The sequence below is a fragment of the Coturnix japonica genome, chromosome Z (genome assembly GCF_001577835.2).
Source record: "Coturnix japonica isolate 7356 chromosome Z, Coturnix japonica 2.1, whole genome shotgun sequence".
Taxonomy (NCBI): domain Eukaryota; kingdom Metazoa; phylum Chordata; class Aves; order Galliformes; family Phasianidae; genus Coturnix; species Coturnix japonica.
This window is the reverse complement of record NC_029547.1, coordinates 56,204,406-56,229,158: the sequence shown is the minus strand read 5'-3', so window position 1 is coordinate 56,229,158 and position 24,753 is coordinate 56,204,406. Positions and strand designations below refer to the sequence as shown.

At 36.0% G+C, this 24,753-nt stretch overlaps 1 protein-coding gene across 1 annotated transcript in view; it reads left to right on the top strand.

Moving 5' to 3' along the window:
- XRCC4 (X-ray repair cross complementing 4) overlaps nucleotides 1-24,753 on the top strand; it is a 163,523-nt gene that overhangs the window by 5,546 nt on the left and 133,224 nt on the right. Inside the window, 2 exon segments of the mRNA XM_015849760.2 lie at nucleotides 8,118-8,267; nucleotides 15,528-15,715. Coding sequence (XP_015705246.1) covers nucleotides 8,129-8,267; nucleotides 15,528-15,715 — 327 coding nt within the window. The 5' untranslated portion in view covers nucleotides 8,118-8,128.

The window sequence follows — 24,753 nt, the reverse complement described above, 5'->3', positions numbered from 1 at the left end:
GGTTTTTTTTTTTTTTTTTTTTTTTTTCACCTTGTGGCTTAAACTGTCTCCTAATATGGATGTTTACAAATAAGATTGGCAAGTCTGGAAGCCTGGAGTTGGTAGTGGGTTATGCCCCACACTTCAAGGGGATGAAAGACACCAGGGTGGGCTTTGTCTTCAGGCTACAGTTGAGATCAAAGCTTGTTAGTAAGATTCCTACTATAAAGGTTGTTGACTGTCTGCTTCCTTCTGTTTCTCCTCATTTTTCAGCTGGTGACTGTAGTAAATAAGTCTGACAAGTGTTGTTCCTTATCATAGATTCCAGATCTTTTGTGGCAAATCCTGTGTATCCTATTTGCCTGTGGAGTCTGACAAACTAAGATAGCTGTCTTTTTTTTTTTTTTTTTAAACAATTACACAAGAAATATGTGTATGTTTCCAATACTTTTGTGGCTGCCACAGAAAAAGATTGTAAATGCTGGCCATGTGAGCCTTGCTTCTGCAGCTGGGTCCTTGAGGACCAGCTACTGACTGCAGCTTTGTAGAAGTTAGTCTCTTAATCAAATTTCATCATGCAGCAAAGAATTTTTAAGATGGGCCTTTAACCTGTCTGCATGAAGTTATGAAGTCATCCAGTTACTTCTTTATATCCAGTGCCAATTTTTTACTTTTTGTCTTCAAGAGAGAAAAGAGAATTGTGGACCTTGGGTCAACCAAGGGAACAGCTAGATACAATTTAGGTGTCATGTCCTATAAAAATATCTTCGCTTTTGGTTCAATAGAAAAAGAGCTCTTCAAAAATTTTTGTTTGGTCTTCAAATATATGTTTGATACTCAGCTGAAGATTTATTATTAAGCATTTCTTCATCAATATTTCTTCATCAACAAATATTGCGTCCCAGAGATTGTGAGGCTTATTGCAAGAGGTGATAGGAAGGAAGATGTGTTCTTTTCTTCATGCTTATTTACCCAGACATTTTCTGAAAATAAAAAAGAGTAAGTCCATATCTGATCTACTGTCCGCCTAATATTGACTGAGTCATATTTGAAGTTTACGCCAGATAATTTAACGCTTTTTCTCTTGAAGATTGGAGTTGATGGAATTGTAAATTAACATGAGAGAAAACAAACTAGCATGCAATGTATCTCAGAAATATTCATAAATATTCTCTTATTGTCTTTTGCTTGGAAATGTGTTAATAGCTGGTTTTAATCTTTAAAGGAAACCAATATGTTTTTGACTGTCTTAAATCTCAGTCTGCTATAAATAAATCTCAATCTGTTTATAGATGCATCTGATGTCACATGAATAATACCTGTTCTCATGCCAGGTTAACTATGCATGTTCTTCTAATTTTTTTTTTTTTTTTTAGTTCAGATTTTTTGTGGTGCAGCCAATGGCAGTAGAAGTCAAATTATAGACTTTACTGACAGCTTGGTGTTTGTACTAGTTTTCCATTCTGAAGTCTCTGTAGATAGTATCCTATTTTTCTCAACAAGAAAGCACTTAAGCTAATTGCTCCATTGGCAAGATATAGTAGCTCTTTCTGATCTGTAAGTAGACTTCCATGCATAACTGCTAAAGTTTGAAACACCTGCAGCTAAAGCAATTTGGAGAAAAGCCATTAGTCTTCATGGACAAAAAAATAGTGCTGAAGTTCAAAACATCATCAATGAAGCTGTGTTGGAGCTGTCTAAAAGGTCTGGCTTTTAGTCTATGCCTAGTGCTATCCAAAACAACATATAATATTCTTTGTAGACCAATTTTAAAAGTGTCTTGTTTATTCAGAAGCAACTGTGTACACTGTTTGTTCAGGGAGTAGGCTCCAGTCAATTGCAAACCAGCCAACAGCTGATTTCTCCTTAGAAAGAAACAGTGCCTAATATAGATCATTAGAAGCCAAAAACTAAAGAGACAAAGTCCTAAAGATAAACAGCTCAATCCTCAACTGTTCAACAGCCTCAATAAAGCCTCTGATTTACTAATTTAGGGTGCAGCTCCACTGTTCCCACCTGCAAGTTTGTCTCAGATCCTTGGCTCTGACTTGGTGAGGTGTTGATATGTAGTGTATGACCTGCTGTGCCCTTAAGGAGAAAAATACTGGCTTTCTTGTGGTGCTAATCAATCAGTTTCTCTGCAGCTTTTCTTTATAAGCAATTGAGGGTGGAAAGAGGTATTGATTGCTCTCATTTTATCAAGACAGTGAATGGAAGGCACATAAGTTACTAAACCTTCAGAGACCCTCCAAGGTACTTACTTACTGTTCTAATTGACTGCTAGATGCTTTTTAGATTCATGCAATGAGGGTCTGAGTTCAGTAATTTAAACTGATGGATAACTATAAGGATAGTCTGTTTTTTTTTCCCAATTATTTATTTATTTATTTTTTAATAAAGCCCAGAAGCAACTGGCTTCCTGCTAAACAGGAACAGTACCAAAATTCAGGTGAACACTTTAACTCTTTTGACCACTAATGTGATTCTTGTCTGTGTTGCTAACTTTCCTCCAAGAGATACTGAAGTGGAACTAGTCCTTAAAGCTTCATTGCTTCCTCATTCTTCCTTATATTTCTGGCTGTCTTTCATACATACTCATTAGAAGTTTCTAAAATTTGAAAAACAGTAGCATTGTCTCCAAGCCCGGGTAACTAGCTCTCTGAAAACTCATGTCCCACACCGGCATGTATTTCTCAGACTCCTTTGTCGGTTTGTCCTCTTAGTTTATTATGACCAGGTGCTTGACCCAGAGTACTTAAAAGAGCTGTGATCTGTTTTGTTGTGTGCTTATTCTTCACTTGTTGGTGTAACACTAATAGATCTGTTGAAGCAGTAGTTAAAACAGAGCAGTCACAGAATCACAGACTGGGCTGGGTTGGAAGTGACCTCAAGGATCATGAATCTCTAACTCTCTACTCTTATCCATTGGGTGGTCCACCCATCAAATTCACATCCCTCCAATTTGGAGATGAAGATGTAGTGGAGGACCATGTCAAAGGCCTTGCTCAGTTCTGGGTAAATGACATTGATCACCTTTCCCTTGTCCACCAGTGCCGTCACTTCCATCATAGAAAGCCACAAGATTGGTTAAGCATGACCTTACCCTAGTGAAGCCATGCTGGCTGTCTTGGATCACACACTTATTCCTCGTGTGATCAATCATGTCATCCAGGAGGATCTGTTCCATGATCTTCCCAGGCTCAGAGGTGAGACTCTCTGGCCTGTAGTTCCCTGGGTCCTCCTTGCTCCCTTTCTTAGAAGTGGGAGGATCGTGACCCTTTGTCCGGTCATCTGGGATCTCACCTGACAGCCACAACTTTTTAGATGTGATGGAGAGTAGCTCAGCAACCACCTCAACCAGCTCCTTCAGAACCCTGGGATGCATGCCGTCCATCACCATAGACTTGTATGCATTCCGTCTCATGATGCAGTCTTGGATTTGCTCTGCCCTTACTGTGGGGAGGGATTTACTGCCCTGTTCCTCTCCTAGATGTTTACGAATACAGGTCTTAGGGACATGAGAAATAATAGAATCCTGACAGCCAGTGAAGACTGAGGTGAATAACTCATTCAGTACGTCAGCCTTCTCTTCACCTGCTGAAGCCAGTTCTCCTTTTACTAAAGGAGGTACACCTGTTTTGGCCTGTCCAATGTACCTGTGGAATGTCTTCATATTGTTTTCCTTTTAAGGAATACTTAAGCATTCCTATAAAAACAAACAAACAAAAAAAAACCACCTCTAATATTTCTAGTGGGATTGCTTTTGAATGCATAAATTCTTTGACAAACACATGTGAGACTGTTGGCCAGAATTCGCATGTGTGGTGGTTATGACTATGAATTATCATATTGAATAGCTGGTCTTTTGAAGCACATCTAGGTAACAGATTTAAAACTAAAATATTTTCAATTATTTCTACAGTCTAAATTTAGGGTTCAGGTGATGATAATATCAGTAGTAATAAGAAGCATCATCTGTTTCAGCTTTGATCCTATGGTTGTATGTATGCATGTGACATCTCCTCTAGAAATGATAGAACAAATGTAGATTTACAGAGTTCTTCATTCCTTGAGAAACAGCAATCATTGGTGGCCAAACTCAAATATTTACAAAGTAGGTTTTTCTTTGCAGGGTATTTTTTATTGATTTATTTATTGATTTATTTATTGTGTGTGTGTATGTGTATTAATTTGTAGAAAGGCAGCAGGATAATCTGCTTTGGCAAGAATACTCTTCATGTATTCCTCAGACTTTGACAGCACACAGCATTTCTCCACCTAAGGATGCCCTGAGGCAGAAGCTCCATCCGCCACATGATTCCGCTTTACAAAGAAGTGCTTGATCTGTAAAGAGTCACCTGTTCTTGACACACTGGCAGGGTAGTGAGAGAACAGAGGGGAAAAAATGGGAGAATTGAAATGTGTCAGCTAGAAAAGGGTGTTTTAATTTACTTAAATTCTTTAAAAGAGATATATCACTCCATATTTCAAAATGACTTGTGAATCCTGTAAACATGTAGCTAACTTCAGATATTCAAGTAAGATTTCTCACTTCTTCCTGCTGAAATATTTATTTCAGTAATACAGTGCTGTGAACTTGTTACTGAGTTTTGCCTTTAGAGTGGAAGAGATGCATGCTCTTTCCTTACAGTGAATGAATAAAGAAAAAGCTTTGATTTCCTGTGGGTTATTTTTTTGTTTGTTTGTTTGTTTGTTTGTTTTTCCCACTAGTGGGAATTCTTTGTTGCTAGAGGACTAGAAAAATCTTTTGCTGTTTTTATTTATTTTTCACTGTTTGTTGCACAAAAGACTGTGGAGGAGTAGTGTAGAAGATTTTTTGTTAACGTGAGGTAAAATATTTTTGTTTGCTGTGATGTTTCTAAATGCAGCATTGGTTAAGACTGGGAAGGTTTGCTTCTTTTGGAGAGGGTTATATAGTAGCCAAGATATATACAACAAAGAGATCCTTGAGCTTTTGCTAATGGGTTTGAACAGCCAAGTGCCTAGAAATCACAAGCAAAACTAAGGACGTGCTAGAGATCACATACAAGACTACTTTGTGGGACAGCTTCTAGATATTTAGATTAGTATAAGAAGAAAGTTCTTTTTAGTGATGAGAGTAGGGAGGCACCGGTAGAGGCTGCTGAGAGAGGTGGTGGGTGCCCTTGCGCCTGGAGACGTTCAAAGCCAGGTTGGACTGGTCTCTGAGCATCTAATGTAGTAGTAGGTGTCCCTGTCCATTTCAGATGTGTTCTAACTACATGACCATTAAAAGTCCTTCCAACTGAATTTTATAATTTTGTAGCATAGGTAATACTCATCTCAGAAGATCAGTGGCACAATGGGAGAGAGAAAAGCTGGGAGAAAAAGGGTACTGTTTTTGTTTTATCTCACACACAGAATTGCAGGAGTTGAAAGGACTTTAAGAGATCATAGGGTCCAACCCCCCAAGCTCTCTTGTAAGGTTGTTCAAAGATGCACAGCAAAATGTGGAAAAGCTTGTCAACCATGTCTTTCATTTTGTTATGAAATACTTAACATTCTTCTGTGCCAGATCTCGTGAGCATGTTTGTTTTTATTTAAGTACTGTTTTACCACAGGTAGACAAATCATGTGAAAGCTTTCTCACTTCTATTGATGTACTCCAGGAACAGATCTGTTAAGAATGATGAAAAATATATATATATATATATTAGCTGTTGTGCATTGCTTACATTTAATACTAGCATGTAAAGATGGATGTATGAAAAGTACAGTATTATGACTTCATGCAGTTTTCATCTCAGGCCTTGGAGACCTTGTTAGTGCATGTTGCGAAACAATACATTATTTTTAGTGTACAACTCTTTGATTTGCTTTTTATCAGTGAGGACTGATGCTTTGTCATCTTTATCATCACACAAATATAAGACCAGCTCTTTACTTTCTATTACAGCCTACATTAAAAAAGAAAAACTCTTGTGGAGATTGCTTCCAGTGAATGCAGCTCTGCTTTGTGATGAGAATCAAATGCAACAAACAAAAATTCCCTGTTAAGCTATATATATGCATTATTGAGTTCTGTGCTGTCTCTCTGGGTTGCATGTGACTGTTTTACAGCCTTTAATTAAAAAGAAATAATTAAAGTGTTTTTACAAGTCTTTTGGAGAATGACTTTTATCAAAATATTTTGTAAAAGACTGTAGTGTTCCAGAAGAAGCTAAAAGAGGAAGGTAATCCAGCAGGCAAAGGAAAGTGCATGAAAATGTACATCTATATGCTTAAATATATTACACACGTTATTTGTGCTTCCTGTCATGTACTTTTATTGACCCATAGTCAGGACACTGGTGCACTGCAAATCTTTAAAATTACTTCAATTCCATAAATGGTAATTTACAAGGCCTTATTTCAGGCCTCTAAATATTTCATTTTCTGTTATTGTTTTCAGCTGCATAGGCATACTGTAGACTTGTAGAAATGTCCAGTTAATTGGTGATAGAAATAAGATAATCTTGTGGGGGACTCCAAGCTAATTTTTCATACGATTTTTAAGTTACACTTTAGTCTCTTGCACTCCTTCAGTGAATAGAAACTCAGAGTATGGCATCTGTTATAGTCTAAACAGTGGTAGTCTATGGATATAAATAATAGTTGTCTCTTATACTGTTAAATAGAGTTTATGCCTTGTTATATGTACATGATTTATCTCCTCCTCCTGCCATGGTTTTTTAATCCTAAACTCCTTCCAAAAACATTCTAAGCAGTGTTAACCTTAAGTTTTAAGCTGAAATAAAAGTAGCTCGTTGCTAATTTGTGGTGGAAAATGTAACGCATAATCAGGAATGCTAGAAGAACCTAGTGACTTGTTCCAGCCAAAGTTCAGTCTGGCACTCACAGCAGACACTTTATGTGATGTTCCTTTTATTGTTTAGAAATGCAATTTGTTAGTCTAAGTTGATCAGTATTGTGGTTTAATTGGCCATCCGAAGTAGTTAATTTATGTTATTGACAATGCCGTTCTTGTTTAGCTGTTAATGCAGCCTTGTGCTTGCAAAACAAGTCTTATATTCATGTATTTTGCTGCTTTTGTCTGAACAGTGTTTGGAATTCAAGGAAAAGGCATTTTTTAAACATAGTTGTGCAAAGATCAGACAGTGTGGGCTACTGCAGTTAAAACTTCTGGACATACTAATTGTGAAGCCAGTAATGTCTACATTTGTCTTTAAGTGCACATAAGCAGAGAGCTCACCAGTGCCACTGCTTGAAGAACAGGGTTCCTTCAGAACCTGAGCTGGTGCTGATCATGGAATCACAGGATCACTGAGGTTGGAGGTGACCTCCAAGATCATCCAGTCCAAGTGTCCACCTATTGCCAATATTTCCCACTAAACTGTGTTCATCAGTACAAAACCAACATGTTTCTTGAGCACTTCCAGGGATGGTGATTCCACCACCTCCCTGAGCAGGCACTGCAGTGCCTGACTACTCTTTCAGTAAAGTTTTTCCTAACGTCCAACATGAGTCTCATCAGTTTATTGTAGTGAGGGACCCAAAACTGAATGCAGTACTTGTGGTGTGGCCTCACCAGAGCAGAGTACAGAGGGAAGGTCACCTTGCTGCTCCTTCTGGCAACACTGTTTCTGATACACGCCAGGATTCAGTTGGCCTTCTTGCCCAATCAATGCAATAAATGTGTTACAGTGTAGCCTGGTAGTGTTCTCACAATCAACAGTCTTCCACCTGGGTATTAATTATTTTGAATCATATTCTATGTGTTGTATGTTGAATGATAGTGAACAGTGAAGTAAAAACAGAGGGGAGAATGACTGAGCAGTTCCTAAATAAGAAACTAAGTGTCCGGAAGCAGAGGAACACAAAGTTAGTATACTAATTTTGCCCAGCTTCCTGATGCTTAGTTTCTTCTTTAGAGAATATTCAAATATATTTGATTGTTGATACTTAAACCTTGATTATTTTAATCCAGTCTTCTGTTTGAAAGCAACAGCAGTTCTCCGAAAAACTGTATTTCTGGAGGAAAGCAGTGTGCTCATAAATGTACCTTTCTCCTCTCCACACCCAATGTAGCTAAACATTGTTGCTAATATCTCATAAAACATGCCATTGATTGTAATAAGATTCTGTTGTGTCTGTAACAGGTGACTGGGAAATGGAAAAAACTCTAATCAGAATTCATCCCGTTTCTGATCCAGAAGCAGTGTATTTTCTACAAGTATCATGGGAAAAAGATATAAGCAGTGGCTTTGGTATAAAGCTTACCGATGGTGAATGTGCATGGACTGGGACAGGTAATAATAAAACTGTTGTAAATAGTACTGTTCTTTTTTAATGTTGTTAAAAACTTTCCAAGTCTGGATGCACAACTTGCATTGAAAAGGTTATACAGTTATCACCTCAGTGATGGAGGAAGTTGGATTTATGTTCTTCTGAGACATACTCATATATCTTTGAAATCTGGAAAATGTATGTGTCAAACCTGTTACTAATTTATCAGCACTAGGTAAACTATGTTTTGTTTGTGCTTACTAATACAGTTTCTTGCTGTGTTATTGCATAATCGTGTTATATCTTCAGATTCTTGGATAGATATGAAATACCAGTAACATTTGCAAGATGTAGTTCATGAAGCATTTATTTGCAAATATTAATAGGCTTGTTAAGATATTAATAGTTAAATGTAACTGTGTTTGGTATTCAACTGCATTTTTGAGAATGTTAAAATAGAAGAAGTTTACTCCTGGTGGTAAAATACTAGGAACAAAACAAAACAAAGCACTGTGGCATTTTTTCTCACCCAGAAATGTGAATAGGATGGTGAATTTCTTTTAGGATGTGTGGTTCAAGTCTTTCTCTTTCTAGTTTCATGTGAGTCTAGCAAGAGAAGGAAGGATGTTGTGCGTTTCCTATAGAGATCTACCAGTGTGGTGGATACCTAATTGGCCCCAAGTGGTCAGAGAGGGAATAGTCATTTTGTAATAAACGTGATTTACACAGCAAAACACCGGCAAAAACATTTTCCTGACTCTTTTTTCTTAGAATTTCTGATATTAAGAGCATTTATCTTAGCTTTTTCTTCTTTTTCTCTGTGTGTTGGACCTTGTTTGTCCTTGATACTTTTTCCATGAACCCCAAAATCTTGTCAATAGGCCTGTCATTTTTTAGTGATTAATCTATTACCTTGTGTGTTACAAGAAGCTTAATCATTCCTTAGCTTTCTCTTGAATGTAACTTTTATTTTTTTTTTTCTTTTCAATATTTAGAAAATGACGTACTGAGTCTATAAATGTATGTATGTCATGCCACTATAATCGGTTCCTATTCACATGTTCTTTAGCATGGTAAATCTTAACGTATCCTGCATTGATTAAGGGTTTTTACAGAGACCACTTCGTATATCGAATATTGGCTCTCTGTAGTCTATTATGAAAGGTGTTTGTTTTGTTTTGTTTTTTTTTTTCATTCTTTTTTTAATGTTACAGTAGAATATTCAAATTCTTTATTTACACAATAATAGCAAAGGTGTTAACATGCATAAATGAGGATTTCAGTACTTTGTGGTTTAAAACTCTTTGTTTTTTGCTGTTACATTAAGAAAGTATTTAACATTAAAATAGACATCTTAAGATTCACACATACACACACAAAACATCACACACACACACCACACACACAAAAAAAAAAAAAAAAAAAGAAGGCTGCTTCCTAAATCAATACTTTTTCCTTGTAAAACCTAGTATTACTTTAGCGGAGAGAGAATAGAAAAAGATATGCACACGCAGTTCTTGCTTCATTAACTTCCTGCATCTGGCAGAACTGCAGGGTGGAAACTTCTCAAAAGAAAGGACCAGTGAAAGCAAGATGACTTCACATTGTTAAATGAAGGGGGGAAAAAGAACAGTTTAGCATGAGCATTGGCTACACATACAAAGGAGAAACCTTTTATTCCTTTTCTCAGAACTGGATCAATTTCTAAGGAATTCATATGATATAGTCATTTTAGTAATTTAATTGAGAGTTGAAATTCTTGTGCAGAAGGCTTTCTTGCTGCATCTGTCTTCATGTACTCATTGTTGCTTTTGATCACTTCTTCTTAGTAATTGCATCATATTTGAAATTTCCTAGATACCAGATTCAAAATCTGGGAGAACAGAAAGCAGTGGTCAGAAAATTCTTGCTGTGGGAAATCCCTTTTGGGTTTCTCATGCTGTGGATTATTTTGCTTGGCAAGACCTACCAGGAAATGAATGAGAGTTGCTGATAGAGTTGTCTTTTATGGTTCCTGTATATTTAGAATGATGATGAAAAGTGTTGGGAGTCTTATTTAGAAAACGAAACATAGTAAAATCTTTAGGGGAGGAGAAGCACACTAATATAGATCATGATCTGTTCTATTCACTTGGTATTAAGTTAAAGAGACACAGATAGAGCCACTTATAAATCTGATGTTTCTCTAAAAATGTCTACTGTTATTTTTTTTAATCTGTTAGTTTTAAAAGATGGAGGAATACACTGCAAGTACACACACAGCAATAGGAAAAAAAATCCTGGTGCTCTTTTATGGTGTGTTAGTATGGCTGGGGTTTTTTTTGAGCTAGCTTGATCTATGCTGTAGGCCTCGTTCTTCACTGGCTTGTAGACACATTTGTACCTCTCAGTAATTGCACTCCGTTGCTTTCTATGGTAACATTGCAAGTGCAGCTTTTAGATTTAAAAAAGAAAATGCAGTAGACAGTTATTAAAATCTGAAGTCTTCCTAATGTCATCTGGTTTATGCTTAAAATATTTTATTAGATCTTACAAAAGATCTAATTTTACTACTTCATCTTATAGAGACTTGAGAGTTGTGGTTGAGTTTGAGCATGACTGACTTGGCTAAGAATCAGGTAGGGCAGAATTCGTAGCATGTACAGTGGCTGGTGTGAGTTTGCAGCTTTTGCTGCAGTGCTGTATGTGATGGTAGAAAGTTGTGTCAGTCTTAATGTGTGAGAATTAATACAAAATGATTTTGTCTTCATATTGGCTTGTTTGTAGGTCTTTCCTTGTTTGTGGTGCTGCATGCTATTTTCTCACTTGGTTCATGTCACCTGCATGCCACCTGCAGTTGTATCTGGTTGTTATGCAGCATTGCAGCTAAACATTTATGTAGTGTGGCTTTCCACACAAAGTCCAGTTTGTAGGACAAATACCAGATGGCAATATGTGCGGCCTTCAATCTTATTTTTTCTGATGCATTAGGAAGGGGTTTGACATTTTAGAAGAGGAGATAGTTGAGATGCCCTTACAGTGGATGGAAAAAAAAATAAAAATCATTTATTTACTTCTGTCTTCCCGTCTTCCTCCTGCCTTTCTTGTTCCTTTTCATAACAGTATTTAAGCCCTAGCTTAGCAGAATGTGAGCTACAGCCCTCTTCATTCTGCTGAATTTATATTATTTTATAGTAGAAGTGAATTTGAAAAGTATAATGGTAAAGTAAGTAAAACCTTGTTCTTAAAAGAAAGATAATATGATTTTAACCTGTACCTCATTATGTGTCTCAGTTCTTCAGTGCCCTAAAGTTCATCAGTATTAGGCTGTACACAAAACTTTTGTGTGTGATTGTCTATTACATCTGCTGTAACAATTAGCAAAATACAACCTCTATTTCAGGAAGCAATCTTTCAGGGCACATTCTGAGTTTACAAATCTGTAGGGTTTTGCATGCTATAACCTTCTGTCTCCTGACCAATTTTCGATTTTTTTTTTACTCCATGCTATCTAATATAAACAGCAGCTTTAAATGTAGGGATAGAAGCATCTTCTCCAATCTAGAAATGCTGATAACAAGAATGATTTATATCTAGTCTTTTCATGCATATTCTGGAGCACTCCTGTATAAAAAATCACAACGTCTGGGTCTTTACTTTAACCTGATATGAATGTGACAGCTTTACAGTTTTCTTTTTTAAAGTCAGTAGAGAATACTCAAGTAGTTAAAGTATGCAGGGAAGTTTATGACAAAATTCGTGCTGACACGTGTGTGAAAAAGACTCACTTGATTGTATTTGTTGAGCCCCAATCATTTATTTATTTACTTTTCTTAAGAACAGCTCTGAGGCAGCTCACTTCCTTTGCATCCTTTTTGCTTTCTAGCTTTTACAGATTCGAATTTGCCTAGAGAAAAAAAAATGCCTAGTGCTGGGGGATAAGTAATTTGATTCTGACACTAATGTATCATTTTAACTGAGTATGTCTCCAGGCTCAGATTTTCCACAGATGAGAATACTTTGTCCTTGTGTCAACTATTTATTTGCTTGTGGTTCTGACATTAGCATGCTGTCTTTTGCCACCTGCATCTCCTTTTTCACCTGGCTGTTGTCTTTTGTCTTACAGTGTAACAAACAGGTGCCTTAATGATGGACGGGCCTTATCAGATTTTACATACAATAATTAGTTTGTGGTGGTTGTTTTTTGTGGGAACAAGTAATCAATGTGTTTGTGAATAGGTAACCTTTCTAACAAATAACCCTGTACCATATTGTGATCTTTTGTTAAGAATAACAAACCCACCATACAACCCCCCCATTCCTGCTTTCACCCTTTCAATAGCAATTAAATAACAAACAAATACACAAAAAAACACCCTTCACAAAATAAATAAATAATAAATAATTATGTATAATTATATATTATTAATAAATATATTAAATATATTAAAATATAAAATAAATAAATAATAAAAATAATAAATAAATGAAAATATCAGACTAGAAAGTTGCTCAATTTCTATATTTTAAGATATGTACATGAAGCAAAAGCTACTGGCTGGCTATGCCAAAGTTAAGAATGGTTATTTCTTGCAGTGGTTATTGGGTTTTGAAGCTCAGGATCCTGAGAACAGAGTGAAGAAAAAAAAATAGGTGTTCATGAACGTAGATTACAGAAAAGCAAAGTCTGACCTGTTCCAATGTCTCTTAAAAGGAATTCCATTTAATACAGGCATGGAGAAGAGACAGATAATTGATGTTTTGAGGATCACCTCTTCCAAGCTCAAAAATGATTTATTTCAGAGGAAAATGAAATGAAGCAAAGGTGTTGGGAGCCCTGAATGCATGGCAAAGGAACTCCTTACTAAACCCAACATAAAAAGCTGGTTTACAGGGTGTGGATGCAGAGGCAGGTGACCAGGGACAGCTATACAGTGTCTAAGCATAAAGGGGTAGGATTAGTAGTCAGGATCCACCTGGGTTAGCGTGTGGTAAGGGATGTGGAAGGCAACTGGGGCTTCTTCTGATTTATCCGCAGCCATAATCTATAACATCCCCATGGTAAAGTGCAAACTGAAAAACTGAACTGGTGAATGTAGAAATAGGTTGCGATCACTGGCATGTAGTCTAACTGGAGGCTCTGTACCCCTGGATTTGATAAAGAATCCCACGCTGTTAACATCTTTATTAATCACTTAATCACTTATTTATCACTGCATCCTTAGCAAGTTTTCAGTTGTTGTACAAATGGTAGGAGAGTCTGAGGTACCAGAATATTTGTGTTTCCATCCATAGGGTCTTGGATAGGCTGGAGAATTGGGCTGACAAGAACTTCAAGAAATTCAACAAAGGGAAATGAGAAGCTGCACACTTGTAGAGGAATAAGCTCTTAATCTGCACTGGTACTTTGTCAAAGTGTTGAATATGATCCAACCTTGTGGCAAACAATATCAAGAGTTTCTTGGGCTGCATTAGGAGGTGTGCTACCAGTAGATCAAGGGGATTATCCTTCTCCTCTGCTCAGCACTGTGCAGATGTGGCACTGTTTATAGTTCAGGGCTCCCCAGCAGCAGAAATGAACTTCATGAGCATACTGCAGTCGAGTAGTAATTGCTGAGGATGATTGAAGGACTGGAGCTTCTGCCTTACTAGGAGAAAGTGGGAGAGCTGGGGCTGTGGAGCCTAGAGAACAAAAGGCTTAAGGAGATCATATAACACATGTTAGCAGTGATGGGAAATAGTAAAGACACAGTAAAGCTCTTCTCAATAGAATCCACTGAGAACATGAAATAACACACACAGATTATAACACAAGGATTTTTTAAATAATAATAATTATTTAAAATCATTAACTTGCCCAGAGAGTTGGTCCTTGGAGATATTTAGAATGCAGCTGGACGTGATCCTGAGCAACCTCTATAACTGACCATTCCTTTGAACAGGGAGTTTGGACTAAGCAATCTCTCAGAAATACTGAAATGTGTGAGGATATGACTTTCCAGCAAATAGTTATACATTTTGCTATATTTTAACCCCTGCTGTATTTTTAGATGATTGATAGATGATAGATTTGATAAGTGCTGCCTTCTTTGTAGAATGAGATTAACTACTGTGTCTAGATGAAAATAGAAGAAAAATGAGGCAATTTAAACAAGCTCATTTTGGCTTGAAATGCTGCTCTATTTCCATCAGTAGAATTTAAATATATGTGCAGGTTTATGTCTCAAACTGAAATTAAATTCAGATGCATTTGTATAAGGAAGAAATATTGTTACAGGGCTTTTTTTTTAAGTCACTTGTAGTTGTGTTAAGGATGTGTTTTTGCTTTTTGCTTTGGGTTTTTGTTTGTTTGTTTTTTGCCTTTTTTCAGGCTCTCACAAACTAATCTCCTTTTTCATATTTTTCTCTCTCAAATACTGTACAAATGCTAGAGAAGTCTAAGAGCAATAAATAAAGATAAATGACAATCTAGAGCAGTCTTCCTCAGAAGGTTGGTCAGAAGTGAATGAAACACTGCATGAATCAAGTAAAGAACTGAAAATTCTGTATAATAGACTACCCATTAAAGCACACACTACATTACAGAAATAGTGCCGTGACTTAGAGTCTTTGCTTACTTCTGCTAAAGCAACTGCACTCATTGAGCTCTTTTTTTTTCTTTCTTTCTTTCTTTTTTTTTTTTCCTTCTAATTAGCATGATCTCTAGAAGTACTGTGGAAGCAGTTTTAAGAATGAACTATAAAGGAGGGAAAAACTCTGAGGGCTCAGGTGGTAAAATTAATGACATTCTTTTTCTTCCTGATTATAGAAGGCAAGACTTGGTGAGTTGCTTTTCAGTTGGAGGGTTAACTGAAAGAAAATTTAAGAAGAAATAAATACATTAGCAGTTGTGTAGCAGACTGCACATCTTTATTGTCTTGTTTTGTTCTGAAATCAACTGTTCTTTTTCTTCTAAGGAGAGGAATAAAATTTTCATAATATTCATGATCTAATACAAAGTGGAGATACCAGAGGATCATGTATTTAAACAGCATATAACATGGATTCACCTGCATATTCATTTGTAAATTTACAGTTTACTTTGTTGTAAGATTACAAGTAACAAGTTTAGAAAAAGTGGATTAAAAATATGCAAGCTGACAGTTGTCTGTCTACTGCTTGGGCTGACACATTCAGTGAAAACCAATAGAATATCTGAGTGTTTGTCTTTAGGGCTATATAAATGTATGTACAAGATCACATATGAGTATTAATTTCTCTTTCTCTCTTTTTTTTTTTTTTCTTTTTGTTTGGGGGGCTGTTAGTGTCTGAAGCTGAAATTTCTAGGGAGGCTGCTGACATGGAAATGGATAGAGAAAAATATGTTGAAGAACTGAAGAAAGCGTTGATACTTGGAGAAGAATCAGCTGGCAAATACAACTTCACTGTTTCAGTGGATGAAGAAAATTCACAGTGTCACTTCTCCTATGAAAGAAATCTGAGAGATGGCTCTGTAAGTATGGTTAAAAGTTTAAATTTAACTACGAGAAGAACCTTATTGCTATGTTTCTATATTTTTATTTATTTAAAATCAAATACAAGTATGATACTTATTTCAGATAGAACAAATATGTCAAGCTCCACTTTGGTTTAATTTAGGAAAAAACTTGTGGTTTCCTGTCAAAACCGATCAGCAGAACAATTTCTGTGATACATCTATCTTAAATGTATCAGAACAAGAGTATTATTCCTCCAATTTAAAATTTTTGAGCATGTGTTCCACATGTTGCAACTTTGTTTTTAACACCTAGTTTCCCTCCCTCTTTAAATTCCGGCCTCTAGTGCTTTTTTACTTATTTCTTTTTTCCCTCTTCCTTTATACTTGTCTAAAAAAGAAGGGGGAAAAAAAAAAAAAAAAAAAAAAAAAAAAGCCGTAAGTTTACTTTCAAATGAGAAAATGTATTTTTAAAGTACATTTTTCTATTACTTCAAATATTTTGGAAGCTAACACTAAAGTGGTTTCCTGCTTAGAACCGCATTACATTGTGACTTGGTTTTTTGGCTGTAAAGGAAAGGATTCCTAAAACAAGAAACAAAGTAGTATTGTCTGTATCTGTAGATTCTATTGGCTGTTTCAGATTATGATTTGGTGTTGAAACTTTTCTTGGGAAGCTGATCTAAGGAAATCCTGCTTGCTCCTAGCCTTTTTTCTCTGAAATTAAATGCAATGCAGTTTCCAAGTTTTATAACTGTGTCAGTAGTGCTGTGATAACTGTTGAGATTACTGACTTCTCAGCCACATTGGTGAAATAATTTGACTGTTAGGAGAAATAGCTCTTCTGACTGGACTGTGCCCCTAATCACATTCAGGGCACTGTTCTTCAGTCAGTTCATTGGCACTATTAAGGGGAACAAAATTATGGGCAAAGAAAAGAAACAAGATTGCAGATACAGAAGAGCAGCAGTGTCATTGGACACATCCTTAATTTCTGCAAAAATAAATAAATACATAAAAATCCATATTGGAGTTATTCCCAGAAGGAAATTATCTCAGGATTTTCCCACCTGCTTTTTTCTTCTTCAGACTATTGAGGCATACCTTGCTCTTCCTTTGATTAATTTTGTAATATATCAACTTTTAAGAAACTTACATGTAACGAAGAAACCAACCACAAGGAGTTACCTTATCAGGCATTATTTCTGTAGAAGATGGAAGTATTTTTTTCTCTAAATCGGAAAGAAATTAAGAATACAATGTGGGGTTCAGGTACAGATCTGAAATGGGAATACATGTTTATTTCATGTATGCTGTGTCTTTTAGGTGAGATCAGGAAGTTTCCTCTAACGTGAGGGCCATAGTCTAATCTGCAGCAACTCACCTAAATGCTTCAGAAGCCAAGCTCAGATTCTTAGCTACACTTCAGTAAGTGGAGAAAGAGAGATTCAGTGGCATGAAGTTAGGCTTCTTAAAAGAGTGCTTCATTACAGGCTAGACTTTTTCCTCATGCAGTTTAGGAAATTTCGAGCTCTTGATTAAGGTGCCAAAAAATTAGGTGATACAAGTCTTTCAATCTGTATTATCACTTCTTCTGTGTATTTACTCAAGACCTTATGGGCTCTGTATCACCTTCTTGACACTTCTTGTAAACACACCAGTGTTACTGCTGTTCACAAAAGCTCTAGGCTTAAGTATGTATACTACATACTATATTGCAGCAGTATTACAAGGCTAGGACCAAAATTTTACTTAGAAAATAACAGCAGTAATTTTAGCAATCTTGTTTTTCTTGTCTGTGTCACACATAATATATTCTAAATACCAGACAGATGAAATACATACTATATTTTATTAAGGGAAAATATCTTCATATATATGGGCCACCTAATATGTTTCCATCAATTAAGGCTTATGAGAAACTTAATTCACAGGAAAACATCTTAATGTCAGTTCGGGAAAATAATCTAGCCAAAGTAGTGTCCTCATTGCTATACGTGCTTTTGAGTTTGGTCATCAAAAGAGTAGTTTGGAAAAAATTGTAATTTCTTGGGTGAAAATTCAGCCTTTTTTTCCATATGTATTGTACTAATGCTATTAATTAAATTGCCTGAGCCTTTGTCAGAAATATAAGTAATAGTCATGTACACAATAGAATATGTTTCAAACATTTTCTGGAGTCTCTGGGAAAGTATTCATGCCATATATCTTTTGGCATCAGATTAGGAAATAATCTTCTTGGGCTCTGTATGTCCTGAGGGCTGAAATTCACTTAAATGCTTTCTTGCTACAAAGAAATCCTAGAGAGACTTCCTGCAACATAAACACAGAATTTTAGTCACATTTGTTTCTTACCAGCAGTTATTTTTCTAAACAAATATTTATCTATAACTTCTGTTTAGTCAGTATGAATATATTCTTTTTCCTATTTCAGCAGATGTGTATATACCTACAGGCTAAAACCTTCCTGTCTTGAGAAGAGCAATTTTCTTCTTTAGTGGGGGATGTGTTGAAGCTTTTGATTGAAATGCACGACTAACAAAAGAAATGCGGTACTATTTCAGTCAAGCAGAAGGATTTGTTAGTCTTTGTGTTCTTACATAAAAGCGTGATCATGAAGGAAAAGGAAACAATTATTTCCAATTTTGACAGCAGTGCACATCATACTTTAAGTTCTCCAGTTCCCTCTTACCTCACATTATCAACCTGCATTGTGAGAAAGGTCTATTGAATTATCAGAAATAATTAGAAGATTAGTATTCTTAAGTCAGTATAATTATTATCATTTGATATATAACTAAGAGAGAAATTCTGGGGAAGTATGTATAAAGATGTCATTGATTGGATCTTGGAATACTGAACTTTTTTTTTTTCCTTAGTCTTAATGAATACACTTAACACTTTCTATTTAAAAAAAAAAAAAAAATCCCTGAAAAGCACTGATATAATTTGTGAACTATAAAAAGGATATCAGCTCATGCAGCTAATATTGTTCTTCTCCCCCCCCCCCCCCCCCCTTTTTTTTTTTTTTTTTTTTTTTTTTTTAACCTACTGAATATACAGATGTTTAATTTTGTACACTGGGAAAATCACAGCTCTTGTCAGAGGCACCTGAATACTCTCATACAAGAAATTTATTTTAGTTACTGTTTGTGAAATCTACAAACAGCATGATATTGATTACTCACAAGAACCTATACCCACCTTTGCCAGTAATTTCTGTTGCAGTGCTTTGCCACAGTGCTCCATCCAGTGTGGATAGACCTCTAATTCCTGTCAAAAGTTAAGTATGGGTTTCCTTTGTAGAAAATAAATAAATAAATAAAATCAATTATTTTTCTAGTCTATTCTGGATATATCACAGGTTCAGTTGAGTTATATCCTGGTGACTTACATGGTATATCCATGGTAACTAAAACAGATAGAGCAAATTCTAAGCTAGAACAAAACACTACTTTTTGACATAGTCACCGCCATTAACTATGCATTTTTGCTTGAAATGAACAAAAGCCTTCATGCCACTCTAATAAAAATTCTGCACCACTGGAGGTGACCTGCTGGTTACCACTGCTGAAACACACCACCCATGGCCTCACTGTGCCACTGTACTCACATCCACTCTTTGGTCTCTCTTTTGTTCAGCAAGTGTTGATGGATGCCAGTGGGTATGGTTGATTTTATTTTTTTTTTCTGCATAGAGGAATTCAGTGGCACACCTTTGTGTCATCTGCACTTCCAAGTCAGGCACCATTCTGTTGGATTGCCTCTCTGCTGCCATCTGTAACATGGCAGCAACATGTAACAGGATACTGTTGAAAGGATTCAACCTCTGCTTTTATTAACATCATTAACATCTGTTGAGGTAGTGGGCCAACATAATAAAACAGGAGGCATTACTTTCAGAGCATCCCTTGTATATATTCTTTGGTATGCAAATAAAGCTGGCTGAATCTGTAACATGTATAACCCAACTGGAAATGGGTGTGTTAGAAGCAGCTTAAATTATTTATGGTGAAGGCCAAGGAGAAATGCAACAGTTTAGGGAGTATATGAAGGCAGGTTGTACAGTGGTGAACTTCTTCTTCTGTCTCCTTATTAAGAAAACTTGTATGTGGTTAATAGAACTTAAATGAACAGTCCGAAATAAATATTTTAATGCTTTTATTGTTTACAGTAGCTGAAAATAACATGGCGTTAGCTATTTTTTGTTACTTCAATTTGCAAAAAGTGTCTGAGAAAACAGAAAATGGCAATAAAACACAACTGTATGTCTTTTTACATACAGTAACCATGTGGTGAAGACATATTGCTACAGCTTTGTATGCCATCCTTGTGTATTTATTGTTTCATGTTTTCTTTTAGTGAGTATCTGTGTATGTGGAATATATTTTGTATACAATTAGAAAGCTTTGTATAGTACTAGAAACTTAGATAACACTCAAAATCTGTCATAAAAGCAAAAGTTTTCATATGGCGTGTGGTAAATCTGCCATGGTTTACTAGTTCCACTGGAATTTAGCATTTAAAACATTAAGGCTAAAAAAAAGTGCTGTGGTACAGAAATTGAATGATTGGTTGATGTAAAGTTAATTATGTCAACAATATTCCTTGATTTTTATCCTGATGAGCTTCTTTTCCAGTTAGGTAGTTCTATTTAAATATATGGTATGTGTACCATACACACGTATTTTCAGGAACTTAATGAATGTTTAAATCTGCAATACTCCATTCTTCTGTTGTCGTTTGTTTTGTTTGCTCTTAGTTGTGTTTGCAGATCTGTTTTCCAGTATTCAGATAATGCTATCTGTTGATGACTTTTGCCTAGTGACTTGTAATAGTCGCTTCATGATGATAAAATGTGCTTCTGAAATTTACTTAACCATAAGTGTAGCAAATGGTTATTCTGAAATTATTTTTAATGCTTTTGGTAGCAGTTTGTGAAGGATCTACCTCACTAAAATAATAGTGCCAAAGCTGTGTTGGGTGGTCTGCAGGAGTGCAAAGAAGAATAATGAAGTGACGTTAAGCAAAGGAAGAATGTAGGCATATTATTAGGAAATACTTTCTAATGTTGAATTTTGTTTAACTGTGGAAGTGTTGGCTAGAGGAAGTGGTAGCAGCCCCATTGCGTCAGCCACTTAAGTCTGGATTGGTCAAAGAAATGGAAAATGCACTGTAAGAAATTATGCTGTATTGGCAGTAGGATGTATTAGATGACCTAATAGGTATTTTCCACCCCTAAAACCTGTGAGTCTCTGCTTGCTTGCTCAGGCTATAATACACATGAACTCTGCCAGCCTATGATATGACAAATGCCTTTTCTATGGAAGTAGTATTTACATCGTGCCCACACCATCATGTGCACATGTGCATGAAGACTGAAGACCAAGAGGGTAGAAAATGTCCCTTCTGCAAGTTGCCTCATGGTGACAGGTTTATCATCCTTCTTCAAGTGCCATAGTTTTTTTGTTCAAAGCTTGTTGTTCCTTCGGTTGTCTGGATGGAAAGTGGTAAGACTGATTCTCCACTATAACAATAAAGGTTGGCAGTTTAAACACTTCATTGAGGAAACCTTACAAACAAGCCCTTTCCCAGCTGATAGAGGAGAATAATTATTCTTTATTTGTTTACAGAAGTAAATAAGTTCAGGGCTGTCTACAGGTTACTTCTCCCTCTGTAATGCTGGATCCATAAGTATGGCTACACTTGTTATCCAGAGCCCTGTTTTGAAGGCCAACGAGACATGCAGCAGTTTAGGGGTTATAAGAAGGCAAGCTGTATCCAGATGTAAAATTCATGTGACCATTTTTTTGCTCTTCCAGTCAGCATAAGTATCTGGGGACTCATATACAGCATCTGCTATGTCATTCTGCTGCTTATGATCCAATTTACCTGTTGTTTTGTTGATAAACAGGTAGGTTCCTCCCTTGAACGAATTTTCATCAACAAAACTAGATGCTTGAAAGCACATGATTTCAGTCACTCCACTACCTGGAGTGATTGAACCTACTGGTTGAATGAAACCAAACCTACATTACCAAACCCTCATAAAGGTATTATGTATTTTGCATTGTTACATATTAAGCATTGCAAAGATTTGCATCATAAGTGGATCTACTTAGGCCTTGATTTTTTGTCTTGAATGGAGGAATATATGCAGTGGTGATAGTATATTTTGTGATGTGTTACAGTACCATGTTATTTTAAAAGCAGTGGAGCAAGAATCACAATTTAACATAAAGAATATCCATAAGGATTTTAGCATGTTCATCTTTAGCCTTTTTGAAAAAGTGGTAAAAGAAAAAGGAGTTGTAGGAATAGTAGTTCTATCTGCATCTCAGCCTGGTGTAACTGAGCCTAAATTGTTGCAAATTTGAAACTTCTAATTTGTTCTGTTCTGTGATTTATCTTCCTTATGACAGGTGGCTTTGCTGGAGGGCATTCAACACTGTCCTTAGGAACTGTTTTTAGGGTGGTGAGGGCAAAGCAGACTGTTAAGAGTCACATTAAAATAACAATGGATTTGGTATACAGTGGGGCTTGTGTGTCGAGCCAGCTGCAGCGCGAACTGGGCCACACACACAGAGATCTCAGTAAGGGGCCATTGAGGCTCGGCCAGCTAAACTGCTGCCACCTAAACAAACACCATCACAGAGTCAGTGATTTAGAGCTTGATCTAAGTAGGTGACCACTTGGAAGTAAATCTTTCCAAGTGCTTTAGCGAGTCACTCCACATATAATAAATAATGGAAATCCGGCAAGATTTTTTTGTACTGGCATTTAAATTGATTAAATGGTCTTTGATAAACAATTATTTGAGTGCTAGCAGTCTTCTTTCTTACAGTAATGCGACAGGCTCTGTTGGTTTTTTTCCTTGCCTTTTAAGTAAACTTGTAAACAGGGAGGATATTAGCTCCACCTTGGATACAACACTCTTAGTAATTAGCTGATAGAAAAGATGCAGTTATTGGTCTCTTCAGTTTCCCAGGGCTACATTTCTATGGTGAGTTCCATGAGTTCATTACAAGTCTGCTACAATATAAAAATACTCAGAGAAGTGCAGAGTAACCAAAATATGACATATACCGAATGAGGAAAGTAGAATGGTGAAGCTCTTTATACTGTCCAAACTGTCTTAATTCAAGGTTTAAATAGTTACTTTGCTCCAAACCACCAAGGGTATGTTGTTTGAATAACAAAGGTCACCGAGAGTTCAGATTTGTTTCCCAGGCAATTCAGCTAACTGCTCTATTAAAAAGGAGAAAGGAAAGCCATTGGGAGAGACAAAATGCTTAAAAAGTAGCTCAGTGTAAAGGCAATGGTTCTTCTCTATCACTTATATCTATGTACTTGAGGATTTAAGAGCATACACTTGAATTAGTTTCTCAGAAGCTCAATTCAGGAACAGTATGTTTATATGCTGTACATAACAAAACATGAGAGTAGCTATTATGTAATCTCAGGCTTGAGTGCTACATGATTTTCCTCATCTCACCTGATGTGTAAACTTAAGAACTCTTCAGATCTTGTAAAATACATTTTAAATACAGTAGATTGCTTTCTGTAGCCTTTGGGTTAAAAAAAGAATAAAATAACTTTCTCCCTCTCCATTAATATACATACTATATTTGGCAGAAGTGCTGGAGAACAAGCTGTGGTATTTTCCTTGGTTAACTACAATTTTAATACTTTATTGTTTTTGGGAAGTGCTGCAGGGGAAAGAATATTTAAAATGTTGGTAACATACATCTTTAAAAATGAGAGATCATTGAAAAAAAATGAATCAGTGGCAGCAATGAATGAATATTCCTACTGTTTCTATCTACTTGTCATCATGTCTGGAATTCACTACTAGTATCCTACTGAACAAAAGTCTTGATTCACTTTATCAAGGCCTATTGTAAATGATACTGTAAAGGCCTTTTTTTTTTTTTTTTTTTTTTCTTAAATTTCAGAAGTGCCATGAGGGTGTATGTATGCTAAAAATAGTTAAGTGTTCTGGAAATAGCAAAATTACAGTTGTTATTTTATTTTATTTTATTTTATTAAAAAATCAATTTTTCTTGCTTCTGCCTGATGTTACTACAGTGTCTCATCCCCTCTCAATTCCTAAACATTTCCCATTTTGGAATGCCTGCTGTGTATCAAATGTGTATGTAGGCATTAGGGGTTACTTACACAGCTGAGTAGAAATGCTTTCAGTTTAGGAGGAAATCCTTAAATCATTGCTTACTGACAAATCTTAGTTTCCTAAGAAAAAGATACAGGGGACAATAGATGCTCTGGAAAAGTCATTACTCTGCATCAGGTTTTAGAACTTCACTGCTAAACTTTAGTCCAGTACTTCTGTAAGGATGAGCAACAGTCAGAAGAACAGGAACAATCATACCTGTGTTTCTCTTCAGAAATGCTTTTACAGGTCCAGAGAAATTATTCACCTTTCTTCCTGCAAAGGCACAGGAAAACCATCTAGTACAGTTCAATAATGTTTTCTTAAGTACACTGAAATTTTCTTGAAACATAACAAAAGAGCAATTTATTTTTAAGATGTGCAGTATTTAAAGAAACATATCAAAGCAACAAAAAAGAGAGAAAATCAGAATTGTAATTTCATAATTTGATGCAGAAATGAAATAGCTGTATTTGCAGTGAGGAAGGTTTTGTGCTTCCTGTTGTTTTCTTAACTGTATGGTCACAAAGCCAAACTTACACATCTTTGCTTGTTCATTTGTGTCATGGGGACTCTATATATTACTAATTCTGAAAATAAATAACTAAATAAAAAATTGTTCTGAACACTGAAAACAAGTTCCTAATTTCATTGCCCAGTAAGCAAATCAAGATCAGTTGCTTCCTGATAGAACGGCACTAAGCTAATTTTGCTACCTTACTGTAAATGCTATAAACTGAACTTAGAATTCTGGAGAATGCTAACTACTACTACTAGGTAGCATGAGAGGTAACTTAATTTTTATTTTATTTTCTCTCAAGGAGGATAAATTGTATGTTTTTTAAAGTTGAGATTTGAAATTTGGAGCCGGATTTCATGTATATAT